The 19336-nt window shown below is 63.0% G+C and overlaps 1 protein-coding gene across 1 annotated transcript in view; it reads left to right on the top strand.

The window, feature by feature from the left end:
- Nucleotides 1–436: 436 nt before the first annotated feature.
- Nucleotides 437–19336, top strand: part of LOC117639917 (neuropeptide S receptor-like) — a 30800-nt gene continuing 11900 nt past the window's right edge. The window contains exons 1-5 of the mRNA XM_034375976.1: nt 437–556; nt 5314–5521; nt 13451–13586; nt 17623–17726; nt 17832–17925. Coding sequence (XP_034231867.1) covers nt 5348–5521; nt 13451–13586; nt 17623–17726; nt 17832–17925 — 508 coding nt within the window. The 5' untranslated portion in view covers nt 437–556; nt 5314–5347. The remainder of the gene's footprint in view (nt 557–5313; nt 5522–13450; nt 13587–17622; nt 17727–17831; nt 17926–19336) is intronic.

Below are 19336 nucleotides of genomic sequence, written 5' to 3' on the forward strand. Positions count from 1 at the left end.
GTCCACCCCGCCACAACGGTGGCACGGCGCTGCTCGGCACGGCTCGGCACGGCACGGCACTGGAAGTCGAACGCCCACTCAGGGCCCGCAGACGCCCACACCGCGAATCGAGCTCCAAGTTAAAAACCGAAGCTGCCTCGGGAAGGGAACCGCCGGCCCGGCGCCCGGCCCTTTTAAAGGGCATGCATTATGCATCCGAGCAAAAAACAGGCAAAAGTGAAAAAGAAGCGACGCACACCGTTTCCTTGAAATTCATCCAATTTGGTGGCGGCCGGCCGTGGCCGGGCGGGGGTGGGCGAGGAGGCGTCGACAGATAGCTCCGGGGGCTGTTGCGAACGTGGGGGTGCGTGGGGGTGGGGTGGGGAGGGGCCTCCCTCCAGCGGCGCGGCGCTACCCCCCGGTCTGGAGTCTGGTCCCGGTCCAGTCTTCTGCCGGCGCCCCAACGACAACGTCCCCTATCGGAAGTGCTCGGCTGCGCTCGGCTCGCCGCGGACTCGGCCGAACTGGAGCTCGCGGGCCGGCCCGGCCACACCGAAGCAACGCTCCCAGCCTCAAGGTGAAGTAGTCGCGCAGTGCCTAGTGCAAAGGTGGCGGGGCACAGGGAACCGATGCCGCGATATGCTCCTGTAGGAACCACAAAACGCCTCCAGCAGACTAAATGACGCGCAAATGAAAACAACCCGTTCACAATTATTTTAATCTGCTAAAAAAAGAACATAAGCGACAAAAATATGCCAGGGCCATTTTTTTAAAAAACGGTAGGGTATTTTGGGATTAGAACATTCATCCTCTGAGTCACGACTCCGCGTCTCCACAGTGCTAATAACACTACTATATAAAAATAAATTTATTTAAAATAAATTTGTTTTTTGGCGGTGAGGGTGTGGGCGTTGCGGGGCGTTGCCTGTGCGTCACGACTAGTGGTGTGGTAGTCTTGTTTGGACCGTCGCCACCCACCTGCCTCGTTCCCATAAAGCTAATGCATATTTTCCGCGCTCCCCGGCGGGGATGCGGGCTGCTGGCGTCCGCGGCCTGTACAACAGGTGTGCGACCCGCGACCCGTTCCACGGCCTGCAAACACACCAAGTCATGTAAATCTCGGGGCCGCCGCCTGCCGCGCCCTGCTGGTGCACGCCGTGTGGAGAACAGCCCCGCTGTCGCTCTCGCACTCGCGGGGCGGCCCGTAAGGGTGCGAGGGAGACAGAGCGACAAAAGTGTCGGTGCACTGCGAACTGCGAATGGCGGCGTTCGCTGCCCATTCCAGCAGGACTGTTATAACAAGGTACCCCTCCACTCCAAGGTGTGCCGAGATAATGGGAGGGCAGCGGCAGGACGGCCGGGGCAAAGCGGGGCAAAGAAGCCGAACCAAGAACGGACCCGGGGACTCGGCGAGGGCGCCAAATCCTGGCAGCTGCATCGTTTGAAAACGAAGCGAAGCGACGCAGAATCATTATTGGAGCGGGCGGGGGCTTTTTTCGGAAACGAAGAAACCTTTTTTACTAACCACATCGCGCAGGGCTGAGCCTTCCAAGAGGCAGCGGCCGGCGCGGCGGCAGTGCTGGTGCTTCTCCGCGGGCTGCTCGGGGTGCTCGGGGTGCTCGGTGCTCGGCGACGATGGCGGCACGCGTCGCCACGGCGGCCGCGCGTGGAAAACGAAAACCGAGTGAAAGAGATTTTTATTTCTCCCCGATTGACTGTAACGGTCCGTGAAATGGGAGCTCATTGTTCGCGTCGCTAGCTGACTTGAAAAGAGCGAGTGAGAGAGAGAAAGGGAGGCCCCGCCGGGCCGAGCCTGGCCACCTGGCCGTGGTAGCAATGCTGCCTCTTCGCCGTCTCTGTCGCACTCATGGGGCGTCCTGCAGGGTGCGAGAGAGACAGGACTCTTCGGAATGGCGCGGCTGTTGCACGGCACGGCGGGGTCTGGGGGCTGGGGGGCTGGGGCGCTGGGGCATGGGGCGTCCCGGGCCTGCCCGTTCCGGATCGGCTTGGCCGGGGGCACCATGCCCATGCCATGTCCCAGGAATGCTCCCCGGGGCCCCACACTGGGCCCCACACTGGGCCCCACACTGGGCGGCTGGGTCCCAGCCCCACCACGGGGTCGCCGACGTCGCGGTGGAGGTGCGGTCCGGGCCGGCCTGGCCGCGCTCCAAGCGCCAGGGCGCCAGGGCGCCAGGCTTCCAAGGAGCGCCCCAATCCGACCACGCATTCCGTGTTCACTTCATGTTACGCGTCCGAGGCAATGGAGGCGATCCAATCGCGTCGACGAGGCCATCCCGTCTCTGTGTCCTCCAGGAACCCCTTCCACTTCCGTCAACCCCGACCCGACACCCCTACCCTGCCCATCCTGCACCTACACCCCTTACCCTTCCGCTACTGCACTGCATAAAAGGCAAATCCCCCCCCCCTCCGTTTTTCCGGAGTGGACTTGTTATTTCCGCACCGACCAACCCGGGCGTGGACGTGGCGTGGCATGCGGCACGCGGAGTGTCACACATCCACTCTGGGATGTCGCGACTCGTCGCGACATACATGACGCACTCGGCGACGTTGCGGTAGGCTGGGCAGCCGGGGCACGCTGAAGCAGGCTGAAGGCTGCGCAAATTGGAACACACTGCCATGTCATAGCGGTGCCGTGGCGATGCAGCGCAGCCAGCTCAGCCACGAAAAGGATTTCTGATGTGCGTCGCATTTTTGCGTGTTTTGCTTTTGTTTTTGTCATTCCTTCTCCGCTGTCGGGGTCGGGCCGGCGGCTGCGACGTCGCGGGTCGCGCGGGACTCGCGTGCTTGCGTTGGTGAGCGCGAAATGTGCGGCAGCGCAGCGCGGCGCAGCGCGATCTCAAAGGATTTCAGCAGATGTTTTTCTTCTTCCTCTGCGTGCTTTCTGCTGTCTCTTTTTATTTTGAATTCATTAGTATTTCGCTCCGGTGCATCCGGCCACGCGCGCTCTCTCGTCCCACAACGTCGCGTCTGTTTTTATCTTCTATTTTTTATTTTGTGGTGACGTTCCACTCGTCCGCTGCCCCGTCTTTGTTTGCAATGCAATTTTGGCGCGTTCTTCTTGTCGGTCGTCGTTCTCCTGTCGCTTCAATGCACTCGCGTCACCTGCCGCCATGTCGATCAACGCGAGACGCGTATCTCGCAATCGGTTGGACGTCATTAAAACGCACCGCGCTTTTGATGACCCTTTGAAGACCGGCCCTTTGAAAAACGCAAGGGCCGGCGCTGCACTGTAGATGTACAGCGCTGCAGACTGATTGGAACCGAGGTCGTTTTCGCCGATCTATCTTTGTCGCGCCTACGGGACGCCCTAAGAGCGAGAGAGACGGAGAGACGAACACGTCTCTCGGAAGCAGTCTGCTGGATGGCGCTGGCTCTACCGCGAGTAGTGGACCGGACAGGCGGCAGCGCTCAGCGCGCAGCGCGTCCCCCTGGGTGTTCGCAGAACCGGGTCTCCTCCGCGCCATGGCCGTCGCCGTCGCCACAGGGTCCCCGGAGAGGGCAGCGCGAGATGAATGCCGCTCCAGGCTGCTGCAGAGTTGCGCGGCGCGCGGCCAAGGCGAACAGCGCGCCGCCCCCGGCCGCCCCCGGCCGCCCCCGGCCGCCCCCGGCCGCCCCCTGCCATGCCGCCTCTCCTCGCACAGCGATAAGTTACTCCCCTCGCGAGGGGCTTAACGGATTTGCTGAGGGGGCTGGCTGGCGTAAATAACGACGCACGACGAGCGATCAACGTCGGGGACGTCGGGGACGTCGCCGAGACCTCTGTCATCCTCGGCCGCCTTCGCCTTCCTTCCGCTCGGCTCGCTTGGCTGTGCCGAGGCCTCCGTGGCGCGGTCGGGTTGGCTCGGGTCGCGGACCGCTCCACCGAACACGCCCCCGACGGGTTTGTTTGCGCGAGACCCCGGTTCGGCGGTTTTGCCGCGGGCCCGCCTTTGCTCCTCCTTGAAGGCAACAGAGATTGTACAACGCCCCGTCCCGTCCCGTCCCGTCCCGCTGCCACAGCCCGCTGCCACAGCGCGTTATCTTGACGGGGCGGCCAGTCCGGTTGGCGGGGGCTGCGCGATGCGCGCCGCCCGGCCGGAGAGCTCGGCACGGCTCGGCACGGCTCGGCACGGCGGGGGCACTAAGTTCCAAATCTTGCCCCATTTTTATGACTATAACGTCTCGTTGCTCAAGCTCTCGGCGCGCGCTGCGCTGCGCCGCGGCGCTCAGCCTGAGCCGTATTTCTCCAGTCCTACTGCCCGCTCGGCATGACTCCGGCAGACCGAGGGGGCCGAGGAGGGTGCAATCGGGCGACTGTATGTAGGCGGCCAGGCCCGGCACCATGTCGGCAACCTTTTTATTTGTTTCCCTTTCTGGTCTGGTTTATCCGCGCTCTGTCTAGCGCTGGCCAGCGTTCTGGTTCTTTCTTTCTTGGCTCTGACAAGGTTGGCGTCGGTCGGCCGTGCAGCGGAAAGCGTGTCCGGGACTCGCGTCGGCCGAGTGAACAGCGAACATAGCACTGCATTGACGCGCCACTCCACCGCCAGCGGATTGGATTTTCTCGCAGCTGCCTTGCCGCCAGCTCGACCGCCGGTTTCGATAAATCGATGTCGACACTCGACATGCACGGAACGGGCAGTCGGTGGGACCCAGCCCGGCGATCCTGCACAGCGGTGTCGTTCGCCTTCTCTCTCGCACTCGGCGCGTCGCGCGGGAGTGCCAGAAGGACAGAGCGACGGAACGCCCCCCCAGCCGCAGCAGCGTGTATTATTCAGCCCCACTTAGCGGTGCACCAGGGCGACCAACCTGCGCACCGCCTAAAAGCCTGCCCGCCTGCAGCACTGCCAACTCACTGCAGGGCTGGCGGCGGCGTGATCGGGGCGTGGCGGAGCGCGGTGGGGCGCGGCGGGGCGTGCCAAGTCTAACAAGAGAGGCATCAGTCAAAGTCACGGCCAGCCACCGGCCCAGCCGGTCTGGCACCCCCACCGAGAGGAATTAATTTTAAATTAGATTTGACGATTTGCAGCCAGCAGTGCCTCGACTCGGCTGCCGCTGCCATGGCGGCCTTGGTGACAAAAGAGAAACGAGTCAAGGAATTAAGAGACGGTGGGGGCCTTAATAATGTCGGTTCGGAATCCTCTCAGCAGCAAATCGTGCTGGCGACGGCGGCGCGATCCCGCCCTGCCTCAACAAACCGCCGGGGGTCGTCCGCGTATTGCGTTGCATGGAGAAGAAGAGCGGGTCCAATGATGGACCCTTAACGAGTGGGGGGGGGGGGAAGCGTCGACCCGAAACAGGGAGACTGACACGCCGTTTCTTCTGGTGTCCTTGCAGGACGTGACAGCGCCATGAGGTAGGCGCCACCGTGATGGACTACTACGTGGACGCGTCCCCCACGTGGGGGCCCGAGGCGGCGGGGCTGGCGGGGCCCACCAACGCCAGCCTGCTGGGCGACTTCGGCAACTACTCGGACGCCCTGCTCGACAACAGCACGGCTGCCAACGCCACCGCCAACGACATCAACTCGTTCTACTTCTTCCACGTAAGTCCACGTCCACGTCAGCGCAGCGCAAGCCGCCTGCGAGGTAGGCCTCCCAGCGGGTGTGGCGCGCGCGTGTGCGCCGGGCTGCCTATCCTCGGTTTGGCGGGCGGCGTGCGGCGGATCGACGCGAGCGGCAGTGCACAGTGCAGCAGCGTGCTGCCTTCCATCGGATGGCTGGGCCGTGACAGCCGTTAGTGCACTGCCGGAATGCGCTAGAGAGCGCTAGCGCGTACCGGGGAAGCGGCGGGGGCGGGAGGGCGAGGCGAACCGCCCGGTCGGCCTGAAAGCAGCCCGCTTGTATTATGCATCTGGTCGCCGTGTTCGCCGGACAAAGCGTGTCGAGAGCTTCTCGGCCTGCCCGTGGCTGCCCGTGGCCGCCCATGGCCGGCCGCAGGGGTCACAGGCACGGCACAGCCACACTGCTGAGGGGCGCTGGGGTCACGCAGCCCTGCTCTAGTGGGGCTCCGGCTCCAGCGGGACTCGGCGACGGCCGGGCCTTTCAGCGGCTTGGCTTTCCACTGCTACTCCGAGTCACGCCCCTCGGAGCGCAAAAACTGTCACGTCCCTTTCAGTGTAACTAGTCACACTAGGCGGCCGTTTTCACCTCAGCCAATCTCGGGGAGGGCGGGGCCGCGGGGCCGCGGGGCCTGGCGGGGCGTACGACTCGTGTGGGACAAGCAGTCCAGGGGAGGTCGGTGAACTGCCGCCAGGCCGCCTGCCCGCCAGCCGGCAGACAGGCGGGCAGCCAGGCAGGCAGCCAGCGCCGGCAAGCCTCACCTTGAGGAGCAAACGTGCATTGAAGCGTGAAGTGCCCCAGCAGCCCCTCTGCGTGCTCACTACTGCTACTTGAAAAGAACGCTGCGCGCTACGCGGCGCTACGCGCGTTTGGCGTTTGGCTCGCCAGCCACAAGCCGTCACACGTGGCCCGGCCAAGGCCTGGCCAAGGCCTGGCCGGGCCGAGTGGTGAGGCTGAAGCGTGCACGCACCAGGACCCGCCAGCGCTCACGCATCCAAAATGACATTAAAAAGTGAGGCGTCCCCGGTGCCCCCGCTCGCAGCCGACGCTCAACATTTAGAGTTTCGTTTGAACTGCGTCGCGCCGCCGCCGCCCGCCGCCCTCTCCGCCTCTCTGGCGGCCGGGAAACACTCTGCACCTTTTTGCACCGCCAGGGCGAACAGCACGTTGCCAGCCGCGATCCCCCCCCTCCCGGTTATTTCCAATCCCGCAGAAGCGAGGCGTGGCGGAGGCCAGCGGCAGTCGCAGGCGGAGAAGAGGTGGCCGGGGAGCCGACGGCAGCCGACGGCGGTTTAGTTGGTTAACGCCAAGAGTATAATGGGGCTGTGAATTGATTGACCCCCGCCCTCTGATTGGCTGTCGGGGGAGGGGGCCACGCTAATTGGTATGGCGCCCCCTACCCCCCCACCTCCTCCCCCACCTCCCACTAGTCCTGCCGGGCTGTCTTGCAGGCGGCCAGATCAAAGGGGAAGGTGTTGGCGCCTCCGTTCATCGGCGCCAGCCCGCCTCCTGCCCGCCAGCCCCGTCTGCCCCGCCGGGTAAGGTGGCAAAGACAGACAGAAGGCCGCGGGCCGCGACCCCGCTCGAGGCGCTCACCTGCCCAGCCTCCCCCTGCCCCTCCCCCCTCCCCTTTGCAAACTCTTCCAGTGGCGCGGCGGCACCTCGCGCCCGCCTCGCGCCAGGGGGCCGGCTCAGTCTGATAGACACGTCCATCAGGTTCGCCCCGCGCGGCCCCGCGCCGTGCCCTACGCCCTGCGCAAAAGAAGGGGTGGGAACGGCGCCTTGGCTGAGCCTTTCCTTGCCCCGCCAGCCACGGCAGGCAGGCAGGCCGACGCCGCTACTCCCGTTAATTAATTTGAATTAATTGGCGCCCCGTCTACGCACCGCGCTCCGCGGGCTGCGCGAGGAGCGCACCAGGCGAGCGCTGCATCCCCCCTCGTCCTTGCCGGTCTTTGCGGCGTCGGCGCGGCGGCGTGGCTGTGTGCAGAGCAACGCAGAGTGCACTCGGCGCGCTCCCATTTGCATCGAGATCGTCGGCGGCGGCGAAAATGACTCATTAGCTCGCTCCTACGCGAACACACTGCCAACCTAACGGTGGCGTGGCTGGGTAAATGTTATTGCCCGCGGCCCAGGTTTCCACCAGCAGGGCCACTTCGCACGATGCTTTCGTCGCTCTGGTTGGCTGTCTCTCTCCCGCCCCCTCATGCCGCTGCAGAGCGCTCCGTGGGTGCGAGAGAGACGGAGCGACGAAAGGACTGTTCGGAATCAGCTGCTTTTCACCATACGCGCCACGTGCCAAGCATAGTACATACCTTTTTTTTCTTTTTTAATTCGCGGAGTGAAAAGTTTTTTTTAGCGCTGCTCCGTTCTGGCGCTGCATTTTAATCGGTTTCCAACAATTTCGTATGCGTCATCAACACGCGCATTGAATATATTAGCTTCCCCGGCGGGTGCTGCGTACAGTCTCGGACAAAGGACCCGTCGCGGCGCCGTCGCTACCCCGCGCTGCAAGGCTCTCCCCGCCCGGCAGGCCTGCATTAGGACTCACTCGCGCGTGGGGCGTGGGGTAGCGCCGCGCCGCGCAGTGTCCCTTTGTCCCCGGGGCGGTGCGCGTGGCGTCGCGTCGCGCGGTATGCGGAATGGAGCGCGAGGCGGCGAGGCGGCGACTGGAGGTGCTCAGATTTATACCCAGCGGACAATGCACTGCGCGCCTCGACAGGCGGCTGTTTTCGAACAGTGCCCTCGCCGCTCTGTCTCCCTTGCTCTCAAGGCGCGCGAGGTGGCTGCGTTGGGGTGCGAGCGAGGTAGACATACTGGGGCGCGACGCATGCCAGCAGCAGCAGGTCCAGCGTGAGTGGGAACCGCGTTATCCGGCCAGCCAGGGCACTCTAAAAATGCCGAACTTTGGAACACAGACCTCGCCAGCAGCTCGCGGTTCGCGAGGCGGCGCCGAGTCGTGCACTATTAGGTGAACTACGGAAATTTTTGCAGTGTGCGAGGCTGTGCCGTGCTCCGTCATCGGATCGCGAATATCGCTGGGTTGCTAGGTTACGGCCATCGCCATCGCTCGCCACTGAGGGCTGCGGGGCAGGGCGGCCACCACCGCGCGCTGCGCGCTTCAAGAGCCGCGCGGCGCTTCAAGAGCCGCGCCACTGTCGGCCAGACAGGCGTGCCAACTTGAACATTAATTACGGCCGCCAAGTTTGGCCGCGTCTGCCCGACTGGCTGACACCGTGACGGCGGCCTGTTTTCGGCTCTCCGTCTCTCTCGCACTCACGGGGCTCTCCGTCCGGGAGCGAGAGAGAAAGCGACGAGGTGCTGAGCGGGATCAGTCTGCAGCGCTGGATCCAGGGCCAGGGGCCGAGCGCCGTCGGGGTCAAGAGACTGCACCGGGCCGGCGCACCGCGCATCGCACCGAGCGAGCTCAATGGGCCCTCCTAATCAGTTTCCTATAATGAGTCCTTTAGCTTGGCTGCCGCCGCCGACGCCCACGCCGCCAACGAGGCCCGCGAAACGCGCCGCGAAGCGTTCTGCGCCGGAATATCTCGAAAAGCGCCGATTTCACAATTGAAATTCCCGCGTTTGACATTGGCTTTTCACACCCCCTCCCTCCGCCGGCGTCGGCAGGCACTTTGGCGCGTTTTGCTGGGAACACGACGCTTTGTGCACTTTGGCTCGGGTGGAGGGGGAGGGGTGGGGGTGGGGACGGCACACGTCTCCCCGCATTCCAGATGGGGACGGCCTCCGACGGCCCCCGACGGTCCCCAGGCGTGTGTCCCTTTATTGGAAGGCCGTGCGGGGCGGCGCGGGGGCGGCGCGGGGGCGGGCCGCGCATCGCTTGTCCACTGCGACACTCATTCCTCGACGCGTTCCAGAGGCCCAACCGCTGCATCGCAGTGCACCGACGGCGTGCCCCCAATGTCGCAACAAATTAAACGTTTGAAAGGCTTTGAAAGTTTCTCCTCGCATCCTGAATTTTGCTCGGACTGGACTGGCCGTGGCCCAGGTCAGAGCAGAGTGACCGTGAAAGGCGGCGGAACCAGGAGGCAGGCGGCAAAAAAGGGGGAGACGGGTCCGAAGGTGAGTGGCCAGGGCGGGGTGGGGCGGGGCGGGGCGGGGTGGGGCGGGGTGGGGCGGGGTGGGGCGGGGCGGGGCACTCCAGCCAGCCGCAAGCGAGTAAGCTACAGAGCAAGCGGCTCAAGGACTCAATGGCTGGTGCCGGCGCTCTGCACTGGCCGGCCGGGTACACTGGTACGGGGTGCTTCTTGACGGCCAGCCTCCCCCAGCTCCGCCAGCCCCCCAGAGCCGCCACCGAATGTTATTTGATGTTGTGCGAATAGCATTCCGAACAGTGCCTCGCCGCGCCGCTCCCCTTTGCGGGACGACCCGTGAGTGCGAGAGAGCCAGAGCGCTGTTCGGCGTTCCCCTGCCGCTCACTGGAATCACAAACTCTGGCAGATGATTTCCAGCGCCACATTCCAGCAGATGTATACCGCTCGTGTTGCGCGCGTGCCTGCCGGTCCGCCGGCTCAGCGGCGGAAAGCCTTGTTGTGGCGTTCGTGGGAACAAAACTTGCGGCCGACTATGCCTTCAGCGTTCACCGCCGTGCCGTGGCAGTGCCGTGGCAGTGCCGTGGCAGTGCCGTGGCCGCGGCAGCGCTCGAACGAGGAACGAGGAAAATAGGCACGTCCGACCAGCCAGGCGAGCGAGGCATGGAGACCGTGACCCGCCGGGCATACGCTACACTGGCTGCGGCTGCCAGAGTATGGCAGAGTACACTGTTCAAGAAATCTTGGAACTCGTTGGAAAAAGAAATTCCGATTCTATCTTTGGAAAATTCCGGAGGTTAGGTAAGGAAAGAAAGGCGTAGTTCAAAAATATTTCTTTGAAAAAACAGGAGCCTCTGGACGTTTTCCCCACGGAGCACTTTTCCCCTATTATTTTTAACAGTGTCGTATCCGCTTTCCCCACAAAAAGAGGGCTGGCCCCGAGCGTCCACGAGAGTGGGTGTCGAGTCCGTTCCAGTGTTTGCTCTCCTCGGTTTGCATAGCGGTGGCGATGATGTTACAAAGCTCAACCAAGTTTTTGTCGCGTTTTCCGGGCTTCAAGTTTCGCCGCTGAACGTGTGGGAGGCTGGGGCCTCCCCGAGCCTCCCGCACAGCCCGTGGTGGATGTGGGTTTGTCTATGCCGGGTTCTTGCTCCGCCCTGCTGGAGTAACGACTTGAAATTCCCCATGATCAATGGGCGTGAAAAAAAAGGGGTGGGGAAGACGAAAAAAGGGGCTTTTTGGGCGTTTGTCCCACGGAACAAGCACCATCCTCCCTCTGCTTCACTTTTGGTTTCAATCTCTTAGGGAGGCAGGACTCCCTCTGGAGATGATGAATCACCGCCTGGAATGGCTGTGCGGCCCGCTGGAGCGCCTGCTGGAGGGCCTGGAGGGCCTGCAGTCCACGCATAGTGCCGGCCTAGTCTAGTGCCCCCTCCTTCGCCGCCACACTGAAAAACAGTCCGCTTCTTCTTCCAGGCTTATCGACGTGGGCCGGGCCGCCCGGATTATGGAATCACCCAACCTATCCCTCTCGCCCTCTCTGCGAAAAATAAAATAAAGTCTGTTGATTTATGAAATTGAACCCTCAAGCTGTTCTGCATACGATTTCACGTGATTGGATCGATCGAGGAGAGGACACGGTTTGCTAATTCGAAATTAAAGCGAGGCTGGCCAAGCTGGCAGCCAGGCCGGCGAATCAGTGGGGCGAGTGCTGAGCCGGCTGCTCGGTCTGGGCGGTCTGGGCGGTCCGCAGGGACAGCACTGCCCTCGGCACTGCCCGCCGGTCAAACCTAATTTGCGGCGCCGAGAGCTTCCCGCCGTCTGAGCTTCCCCGCGTGCATCGACACCAGTTGGGGGCTCCCACAAAGCCCTGCCTGCGCACTGCGCCCCGCTACGCCCCGCCAGCCGGCAGTGGGTCCCAGAGGCCAGCAGCCCGCCCAGTGGGCCGGGCCCCACCACGCCCCGCACTTAGAAGCAGGGCTAGCTGAGGCTGAGGTTTCGCTAATAGTTTCCCCGGGGAGCTGGCCACTTGCTCGCCTAGTGCCCCTCGGCCCCTCGGGGTGGAGGGAGGGAAAGGGGGAGGGGGGCACGGTCCGGCTGCCTGCTGCCTGCCTGCCGGCCTGCCTGCCTGCCTGCCTGCCTGCCTGCCCGCCTGCCTGCCTGCACGCCAGTCCGGCCCGATGGCGCGTGCGCGGACAGTGCGGACGGGCCTCCGGTCTCCTGTCTTCAATTAGTGGGCACGGCTAGCTGCCGGCCCGGACGCCCCTCCTCTTTCTAGCTCTCCGTCTCTCTCACTCCCTCGCTCGGCAGCCCCGGGAAAATCAAATTGAACGCGCCAATTGCCGGTTGAGCGGAACGACGCCGGCGATTCGATAGACGGGGCCGAGGCCGTGATGGGGACGTCGTCGTCGGCGCCCCGGCACCTCGATTTACCGCCGGCCGGGTGGAAACTACCTCGCCGCCGGTGAAAATGAACACGCGCCAAACAGGATAAAAGCGCATGACAAGGCTCGCAAATTCGAGGGCAGAGTTGTTGGCGCTGAAAAAAATAAAAATGAAAATGTTTTCGAAGCTTGCGGTGCTTTGCAGGCTTTTGCCCTCGGCTGGCCTCGGCATGGCGGGAGCACGGGGACCGCCCCGAACCAAGACACCAAGACGACTCCCCCCCCCCCCCCCCCCCCCCCCGGCTGACGCGACGCGCGGGGAGCACGGGCCTCGACGACTCAGTGATCGGCGAGACAAGACAAGGGGGTGGCCGTCGGGGGCGGGGGGAGGTGGAGGAGGGTGTCGGGATGGTATGACGGAGGGGACGACTTGTATTCACGCCAGAATATCGTGTGTTCTCCGGCACTGTTGGCGCGGACGGATCGTCACAGCCGAGGTCTGGGCTGCTCTGGGTAGGAGGCCGGGGCCAGGTGGCAGCGCACCCAGGTGGCCCACTGCACCCTCGCGGCCGTGAAGCAAGCCGAGAAGCCAGGCGTGCGGTGCGCTCGGACCACCCTTCCATTCAATTACAAAGGCACGAGTCGTATAAACGAACGGCGCAGAGAGAGAGAGAGAGAGAGAGAGAGAGAGAGAGAGAGAGAGAGAGAGAGAGAGAGAGAGAGAGAGAGAGAGAGAGAGAGAGAGAGAGAGAGAGAGAGGGCAGCGGAGAAGAAAAGGAGGAAAGATTCAAAAGGAGAAGGAGGCAGGGAAAGTGGCTCTCAGGACGCCACAAAGCGACCAGACGCTTTTTTTGGGGAATGAACCGCTCGCCCGGGCATCCCTTGCGTGCGGGACGTGCCGCAGTATACGTCGTGGGGGAGGGGAGGGGGAGGGGTGATGCCGCCAACTATTTTACTGCCGCATGAGATCAAGCGAGCTGTTTCTCTTAACAGCCGGATGGGACGGGGCAGAACAGTGGACCGATGTGCGGTTCGGGTTGCCCCCCGACAAGCAGTGAAAAAGAACGAACGAACGAAACTCGGTAGAAATAAAGTACAATATTCACGCCAAACGGCAAAATGTTAGAAATGCTACGTCAAATTTCATAATTTTTATATTTTTTTTAAATAACGAAAACAGCAAAGTCAAGTCCCTGTCATTTCCATGGAGCGATTTAATTACACGCTTTCGTTCGGAATCAACGTCGATGAAAGGGCTGCAGAAAGAAAGAAAAGCTGCCATTGAGGGATGTCATTCGCCGGGGTGTGATTTCGAGTGGCGCCTGCCTCGACCCGGGTTCGAGTCCCAGTGGCGGTGCGGCGCTCGGCCCGGCCCGGCCGCTGTTCGCAAGTGGACTGTATTTTGGCCAGGCCACCGAGTGTGTTTTGCGCGGGTGAAACATTAATTTTGCTATTTGCTCGACTCTGTTTGTTTTCCCAGACGGCGCAGTTCGCGGTCTTGTGGGTCCTGTTCGTGCTCATCGTGCCGGGCAACTCGGCGGTGTTGCTGGCGCTCGCCTTCAACAAGCACCGCAAATCCCGCATGAACTTTTTCATCATGCAGCTCGCCATCGCAGGTAAGGCTCCACTGCCGGCTTCAAAGCGCGCGAAGGGAGACGGGAGGGCGGTCGCCGCATCGGTCGCCCTGAGAAAGTTTGTCCGAGGATTCGAATCCTGGGCCTCGCCTGCCGCGCCGGAATAGACGCGGCAGCCCGGTGGGCGTATACGGGATAAGCTCCGAGCGAAAGAACAAATTTGTTTACCCGTTTGCCTACGGCCGGCCACCCCTGTAAAAGCGAAGTGTAACGTGGTTATCGGTTCAGCGGGCAGGCAGGCGGGCGGGCGGTACCGGCCGCCTCGGCAGCCACTCTGATGGGCTTAGGCCCCTAATGCATTTACGGGCCTAGCCGCACGAGCTTTCCTGAAAAATCACGGCGCGGCCCTCGAATGAGAAACAAAACAAAAACAAAAATAAAGCAAAGGCAAAATCTGGCCTGGTCGGCCCGGGCCCTGCCGGCCGTGGCCCCGGGGCCGAAAAAGCGGCGGCCTGGCCGAGACGAGCCGCCCCGCTGCCCTATTGGTCGCAGGGCTTAGGCCGCGGAATCTGACAGATGGCAACAGGGTCGAGTGCCGGAGTACGGCCGCCCCGCCGCCAGGCCGCCAGCAAAAAACAGGTTAGAAATAATCCACCCTTGATCCAGCCTGGCCGGCGTGGGCGGCCACACAGTGTGCCTGAGCCACCGCCCTCAGGACGCGCTGCGCTACCCGAGGACCTCGGTCGACAGCAGCTGGAGCGGCAGGGGCGCCCGTCGACGGCGGGGTAGGCCTCGCGCTGCACGCCGGAGCGTCGCCGCCGCGCCGACGGCCTACCTGCCGGGCGCTCGCCCTCGACGCCCTGTTGTCGTCGTGGCTCACCCCGGCATCTCTCTCACTCTCTCGCTCTCCCAGCAATTATGTCTCCCTTTCCTCTCTTTCATGGCGGGTCACCCCTGGCGCCCTCGCTGCTGCGCATCAATATCTGTTTACGGTGTACGGCCCGCCGGGCGTCGGCCGCGGGGACAGCATCAGCCGCCTTCTGGAGGGCAGGGCAGCGGGAGGGGGAGTGCAATCTCTCTCTGTCTCTCTTTCTGCGTGGAAATCCCCCCGGGCCACGTAATGCCGTTTCGGGAGCACCTTTGGCACTCCCGCACAATCCTTTTGTCCACCAGCCGGTCTCAGCCACACTGAAAAAAAAAGAGGCTGGGTTTGAGGCTGGTACAGCCACGCTGTTTGAGGCTGGTACAGCGACGCTGTTCGAGGCTGGTACAGCTAGGCTGTACTGTTTCTTGGCAGTGCACTTACGTCGGGCGCGCGGTCTGTACTCACGGGGGTGAATCTCGTAGCCAACAGGCTCAGTGACTCTGCCCTCCCCCCGCTCAAGACTCCGGGGAGCCTGTTGTGGGTCATGGAGTCGCGGCCGGGCCGTGGAGCCGCCAAAACCACAGACAGTGCGCCGCTGCTCCGCCACGCCTCGCCTCGGCCGCCTCAGTTTCGCTCTCACTTTGAACTTGACTTACTCCTCTTTCACTACCCTGCCAGCGCGTTCCTCCCACCCTTTGCTTCGTTCCGCTGTTCGCTCACTCTCTCCCTTTTCCAACTTTTTTTTTCCCGCCCTGGAGCCGGGGTGGGGAGCAGGAAATTTTTTCCCGTACTTTGAAGTAGTGCGCGCGAAGTCCAGTCTACACAGCGCCACTGGACCTCAGGTCCAGAGGAAGAATCGTCACATCCACAATATCGGCTGATGGGTAAACAATGCTGTCTGTCTGTCTGTCTGTCTGTCTGTCTGTCTGTCTGTCTGTCTGTCTGTCTGTCTGTCTGTCTGTCTGTCTGTCTGTCTGTCTGTCTGTCTGTCTGTCTGTCTGTATGTCTGTCTGTCTGTCTGTCTGCCTGCCTGTCTGTCTGTCTGTCTGTCTGTCTGTCTGTCGATGGCAACTGACTGGCGTCTCAAACGAGGTGACGAGTGGTGCCGAGCGTCGTGCCAAGCCAAGCCCGCCGCAACGACGCCCAATCGGAAGCCAAACTTTCCCCTCGCAGTGTGCCTCCGCCCCGTCGCCACGACGGCGCAACGGCGTCGAGCTGCGTTGACAGTTGTGGACAGAAACGCGCCAGTCTAGTGAGGCCTTGGCGGGCGCTAGGCGGGCCCTTTGGAGGCCATTTTGCGGGCCCTTTGCGGGCCCTCGGTGGGCCCTCCGCGTAGCGTAGGCCCTTGCGAATCAGCAATCAGCAGCCCTTCACGGGCCGTGGTGCACGTCTTCTTCAGGTGCCGCCTCTCGCCTTTTCTTATTCTCCGGTCCCATTTTTCCTCTTGGACTTTTTCCAGTGCGAGAGGCAGGTGCGCGCCCGGGGCGAGGCGAGGCAGGGCGGGGCGGAGCAGGGCGGGGCGGGGCGGCCAGAATTCGCCGCCGCTGTGCCGCGACGCGGCGGGTTTGTCTGATCAAGTTTGCGCAGAGGAGACAGAGACACACCGCAGCGCAGCGGACCAAAGGCCAAAACACGACAAGCAAAAAGCAAAAACACGAGACTGACAAATTTTAACAAGCCACACCCATAAATGGGGAATGGATGGGGTCATGAATGCGCGTCGCGACGCGCTGCATGGAGTGCACCGAGTGCACCGAGTGCACTCAGCGCTGGAATGGCTCTGTGTGTGTGTGTGTGTGTGTGTGTATGTGTGTGTGTGTGTGTGTGTGTGTATGTGTATGTGTGTGTGTGTGTGTGCGCGCGCGCGCGCGTGTGTGCGTGGTATACACACCCCGCTATTCAGCCAAGTAGAAAATAGTCCCTGCTCGGTATGGTACGGATGGGTGGCAATACTCGCGTGCGTCGCCAGGAGGTCCACTGGCTCCGTTTCAGAGAGGGCCGCTGGTGAAGTAGGTCGAGGACGACGACGAGGACGATGAGGACCTCGACGGGGACCTCGAGGAGGACGCCGTCTTGGCCGTGCCGCCCCAATAATAAAGCCAAACGTCGGAGCAGAATGCCGGTCTACACTCAACTCTTCAAGTCATAAAAGTTTGGATGACGCAGAGGGGCCGCACTTGCCAAACTATGCGCGGCCGCCACTTGCGAAATCCGAGCAGAAGCGCGCGAAAAAAAATAATAGTGGTTTATTGAGCAATTAATGATTGCGTGGTGGATTGCGTAAGGGAGTTGCTGGAGGGGACGACTCATAGAGGGTGAGAAAGTATATATCGAAATGGTCCGAGACAATACAAGGCCCTGAAGGCCCCGCTACTCGTGCAAACACCCCGAGCCCTCAGCCCTAGGCCCCGCGTAGGCCCGTCCGAACAAAATAAAGGAGCTCCATTCCGATCGGATCCGAGTCCTCTGTATTTTCGGCGACGGCCCAGCCAAGGGCCCCGCCGAGGGCCCCGCCACCCGCCTTGGGGCCTCGGCCGCCGACGCGCTGGACAAACGACTGTGCCCTTTTGTCGAGGTAGATCAGCGCGCCGCTTTTGCCACCACTGTCTCTCTCGCACTCATGGAGCGTTCCGTGCGAGCGAGAGAGACACCACTGTCGAAAAGCGTTGATCGGAACCAGCCTGCCGCGGGTCCCAACTGCCATGTCGTCTCAAAAATCGGTTCCTGGTCTCAAAACGTGTTCATCGGCGTGGCTAACCAGGTGCGGGACCGGGCGGTCCTGGCCGCCGCCATGAAGTGCGTCACGGACGGCGCGGAAGGCCGCCGGTCGGCCGCCGGCGTGCACCCTGCCCCGGGCCTATCGCGGCACCGCATCGCACTGTCGGCCGCAGCGCCGCGGCAGGGCCATTGTCGTCATTCTGGTGGTTCTGGTGGTTCTGGCGGTCCTGGGGAGGATGTAGTGGGAAGGGGATTGGGGGGCTCAGGGCGGCGCGGCCCGAGGACACCAAGGCCCCGACCAAGGCCGCCGGGACGGCACTTCCGGCCCTCGTTCCGATATCAAGATAAGTGCGACGAGTCGAATAAAAGCCGGCCCGGCCCGGGCTCGAACCCGCGCCCTCGCCCAAGGTCGGCCGTATGCAGAGCGGCGCCGCGGTGCCCGGTGCGGAGGACGTGTCTTGATTAACGTCTTGGTGCTTCATCACGTTGTTACAGACCTGGCCGTGGGGCTCATCAGCGTGCCCACCGACCTGGCGTGGCGCATGACGGTGGCGTGGCACGCCGGCAACCTGGCCTGCAAGCTCATCCGCTTCCTGCAGGTGAGCATCCTGGCGTTCATCATCCTGGAGTGGAGTACAGTGTACGCCAATCTGCCGCCCAGACGAGGACGTAATCAAAAATTCATCTCCGCTGCTCTGCTGCAGGTGATGGTGACCTACTCGTCCACGTACGTGCTCGTCGCGCTCAGCATAGACCGCTACGACGCCATCACCCACCCCATGAACTTCTCCACGAGCGGTGAGTACTCGCCGTCCGTGCGTGTGAGTGAGTGAGTGAGTGTGAGGAGAATCGATGTTCGGTGAAACGCCCCTGCGCGGTATGCAACCCTGTTGCTGTCTTTCTCGCGCGCCGAGTCACCGCGCTGCAGAGCGGCGGAGAGGGCCTCTCTCTGCGGAACAGACACTGCAGCGCTGCACTCCAGTTCTTGCGCTTCTCCCGCACCTCGCTCCATCTTGCCTCCAGTGCGGTGCACGCCCTCCGGCCTCCACTCCCTACTTTTTTTTCTGTCTCTCACTCCCTTCCTCGGCTGCTCTAATTTTTCACGAAGCGAGGCGAGCCGCGCCGAGCCGCGCCGCAGGGGAGTCGGCCGGATCCTCATTTGTCCTGCGGCACTGCGCCTCTCTGCGCTGCGGCCGCTGCGAGTCCGCATCGATTGTGCGTGCCGCGACTGCCGCGACCGCCGCGGGTGAATGGGGGAGGGGGAGGGGGGACGGGGCTCGCATGATGAATGACTGCCGGCAAGGCCAAGGGCTGCGGGGACGCCGAGGACGATGACGCCGAGGCGGCCGGGCCGATACAGAGCGGATCCGGGATTAGGAAGAGGAAGGCCGGTCCTTGACGGATGGGGGGCACTGGCGGAAGGGACTGGGGACCGCCCCGAGGGGACCCCTGACGAAGGCCCTGACGGCGTCCCCGGGGAAGCGAGGGCGCCGGCCGGCCGGCCACGGCGAGAGGGATCATGGTCACTAGCAGGAGGGTCAGCGCCACGGCCGGCACGGAGCAATCGCCCCCACGAGGGCTCCAACGACGCAAGCGACGCGAACGACGCCCTGCTGCAGATGACGACGTCGGCGTCCTCGCGCACCGTGGCTCCTCCCCCTTCCCCCGCGCTTTCACGACGGACGCGTTTAGGCCGCCGTGCATCGCCTTGCACCTCATCTCGACGGTGGTGGCGCCCATTCGGATCCCCCCCCCCAACCCCCCAACCCCGCGGCGCCAATCCATCCAGGCATCAACAAGTGGCGCGCCCACGCCGGGCCGCGGCGTCACGGATCACATCTTGACCCCCCCCCCTCTTTCCCCATCCCTCCCCGCGTCTGACGGGGAGGTGCCATGCAAATTTTACGGCGCGCTGGTCTAATTCAGGCGGGGAAATGAACCGCCTTATGGCGTTTTTACAGCGCGCGTGCTTCCCGACGAGATGCTCACTCCGGCGTGGCCGCCTGGCCGCGTGGCCGCGCCGCCGTCGTCGTCGTCTTGGTTCGCCCCTCGTCTCCTCCGTGCGACTCCATTTATTTCTCGCGCGTTCTCTTTCATGCTCTCTCTCTCTCTCTCTCTCTCTCTCTCTCTCTCTCTCTCTCTCTCTCTCTCTCTCTCTCTCGCTCGCACACGCCACATCGCCCCGACGCCCCTAACAGTTGGATCGGAT

Source organism: Thrips palmi, unplaced genomic scaffold (assembly GCF_012932325.1).
Source record: "Thrips palmi isolate BJ-2018 unplaced genomic scaffold, TpBJ-2018v1 HiC_scaffold_1, whole genome shotgun sequence".
Lineage (NCBI taxonomy): Eukaryota > Metazoa > Arthropoda > Insecta > Thysanoptera > Thripidae > Thrips > Thrips palmi.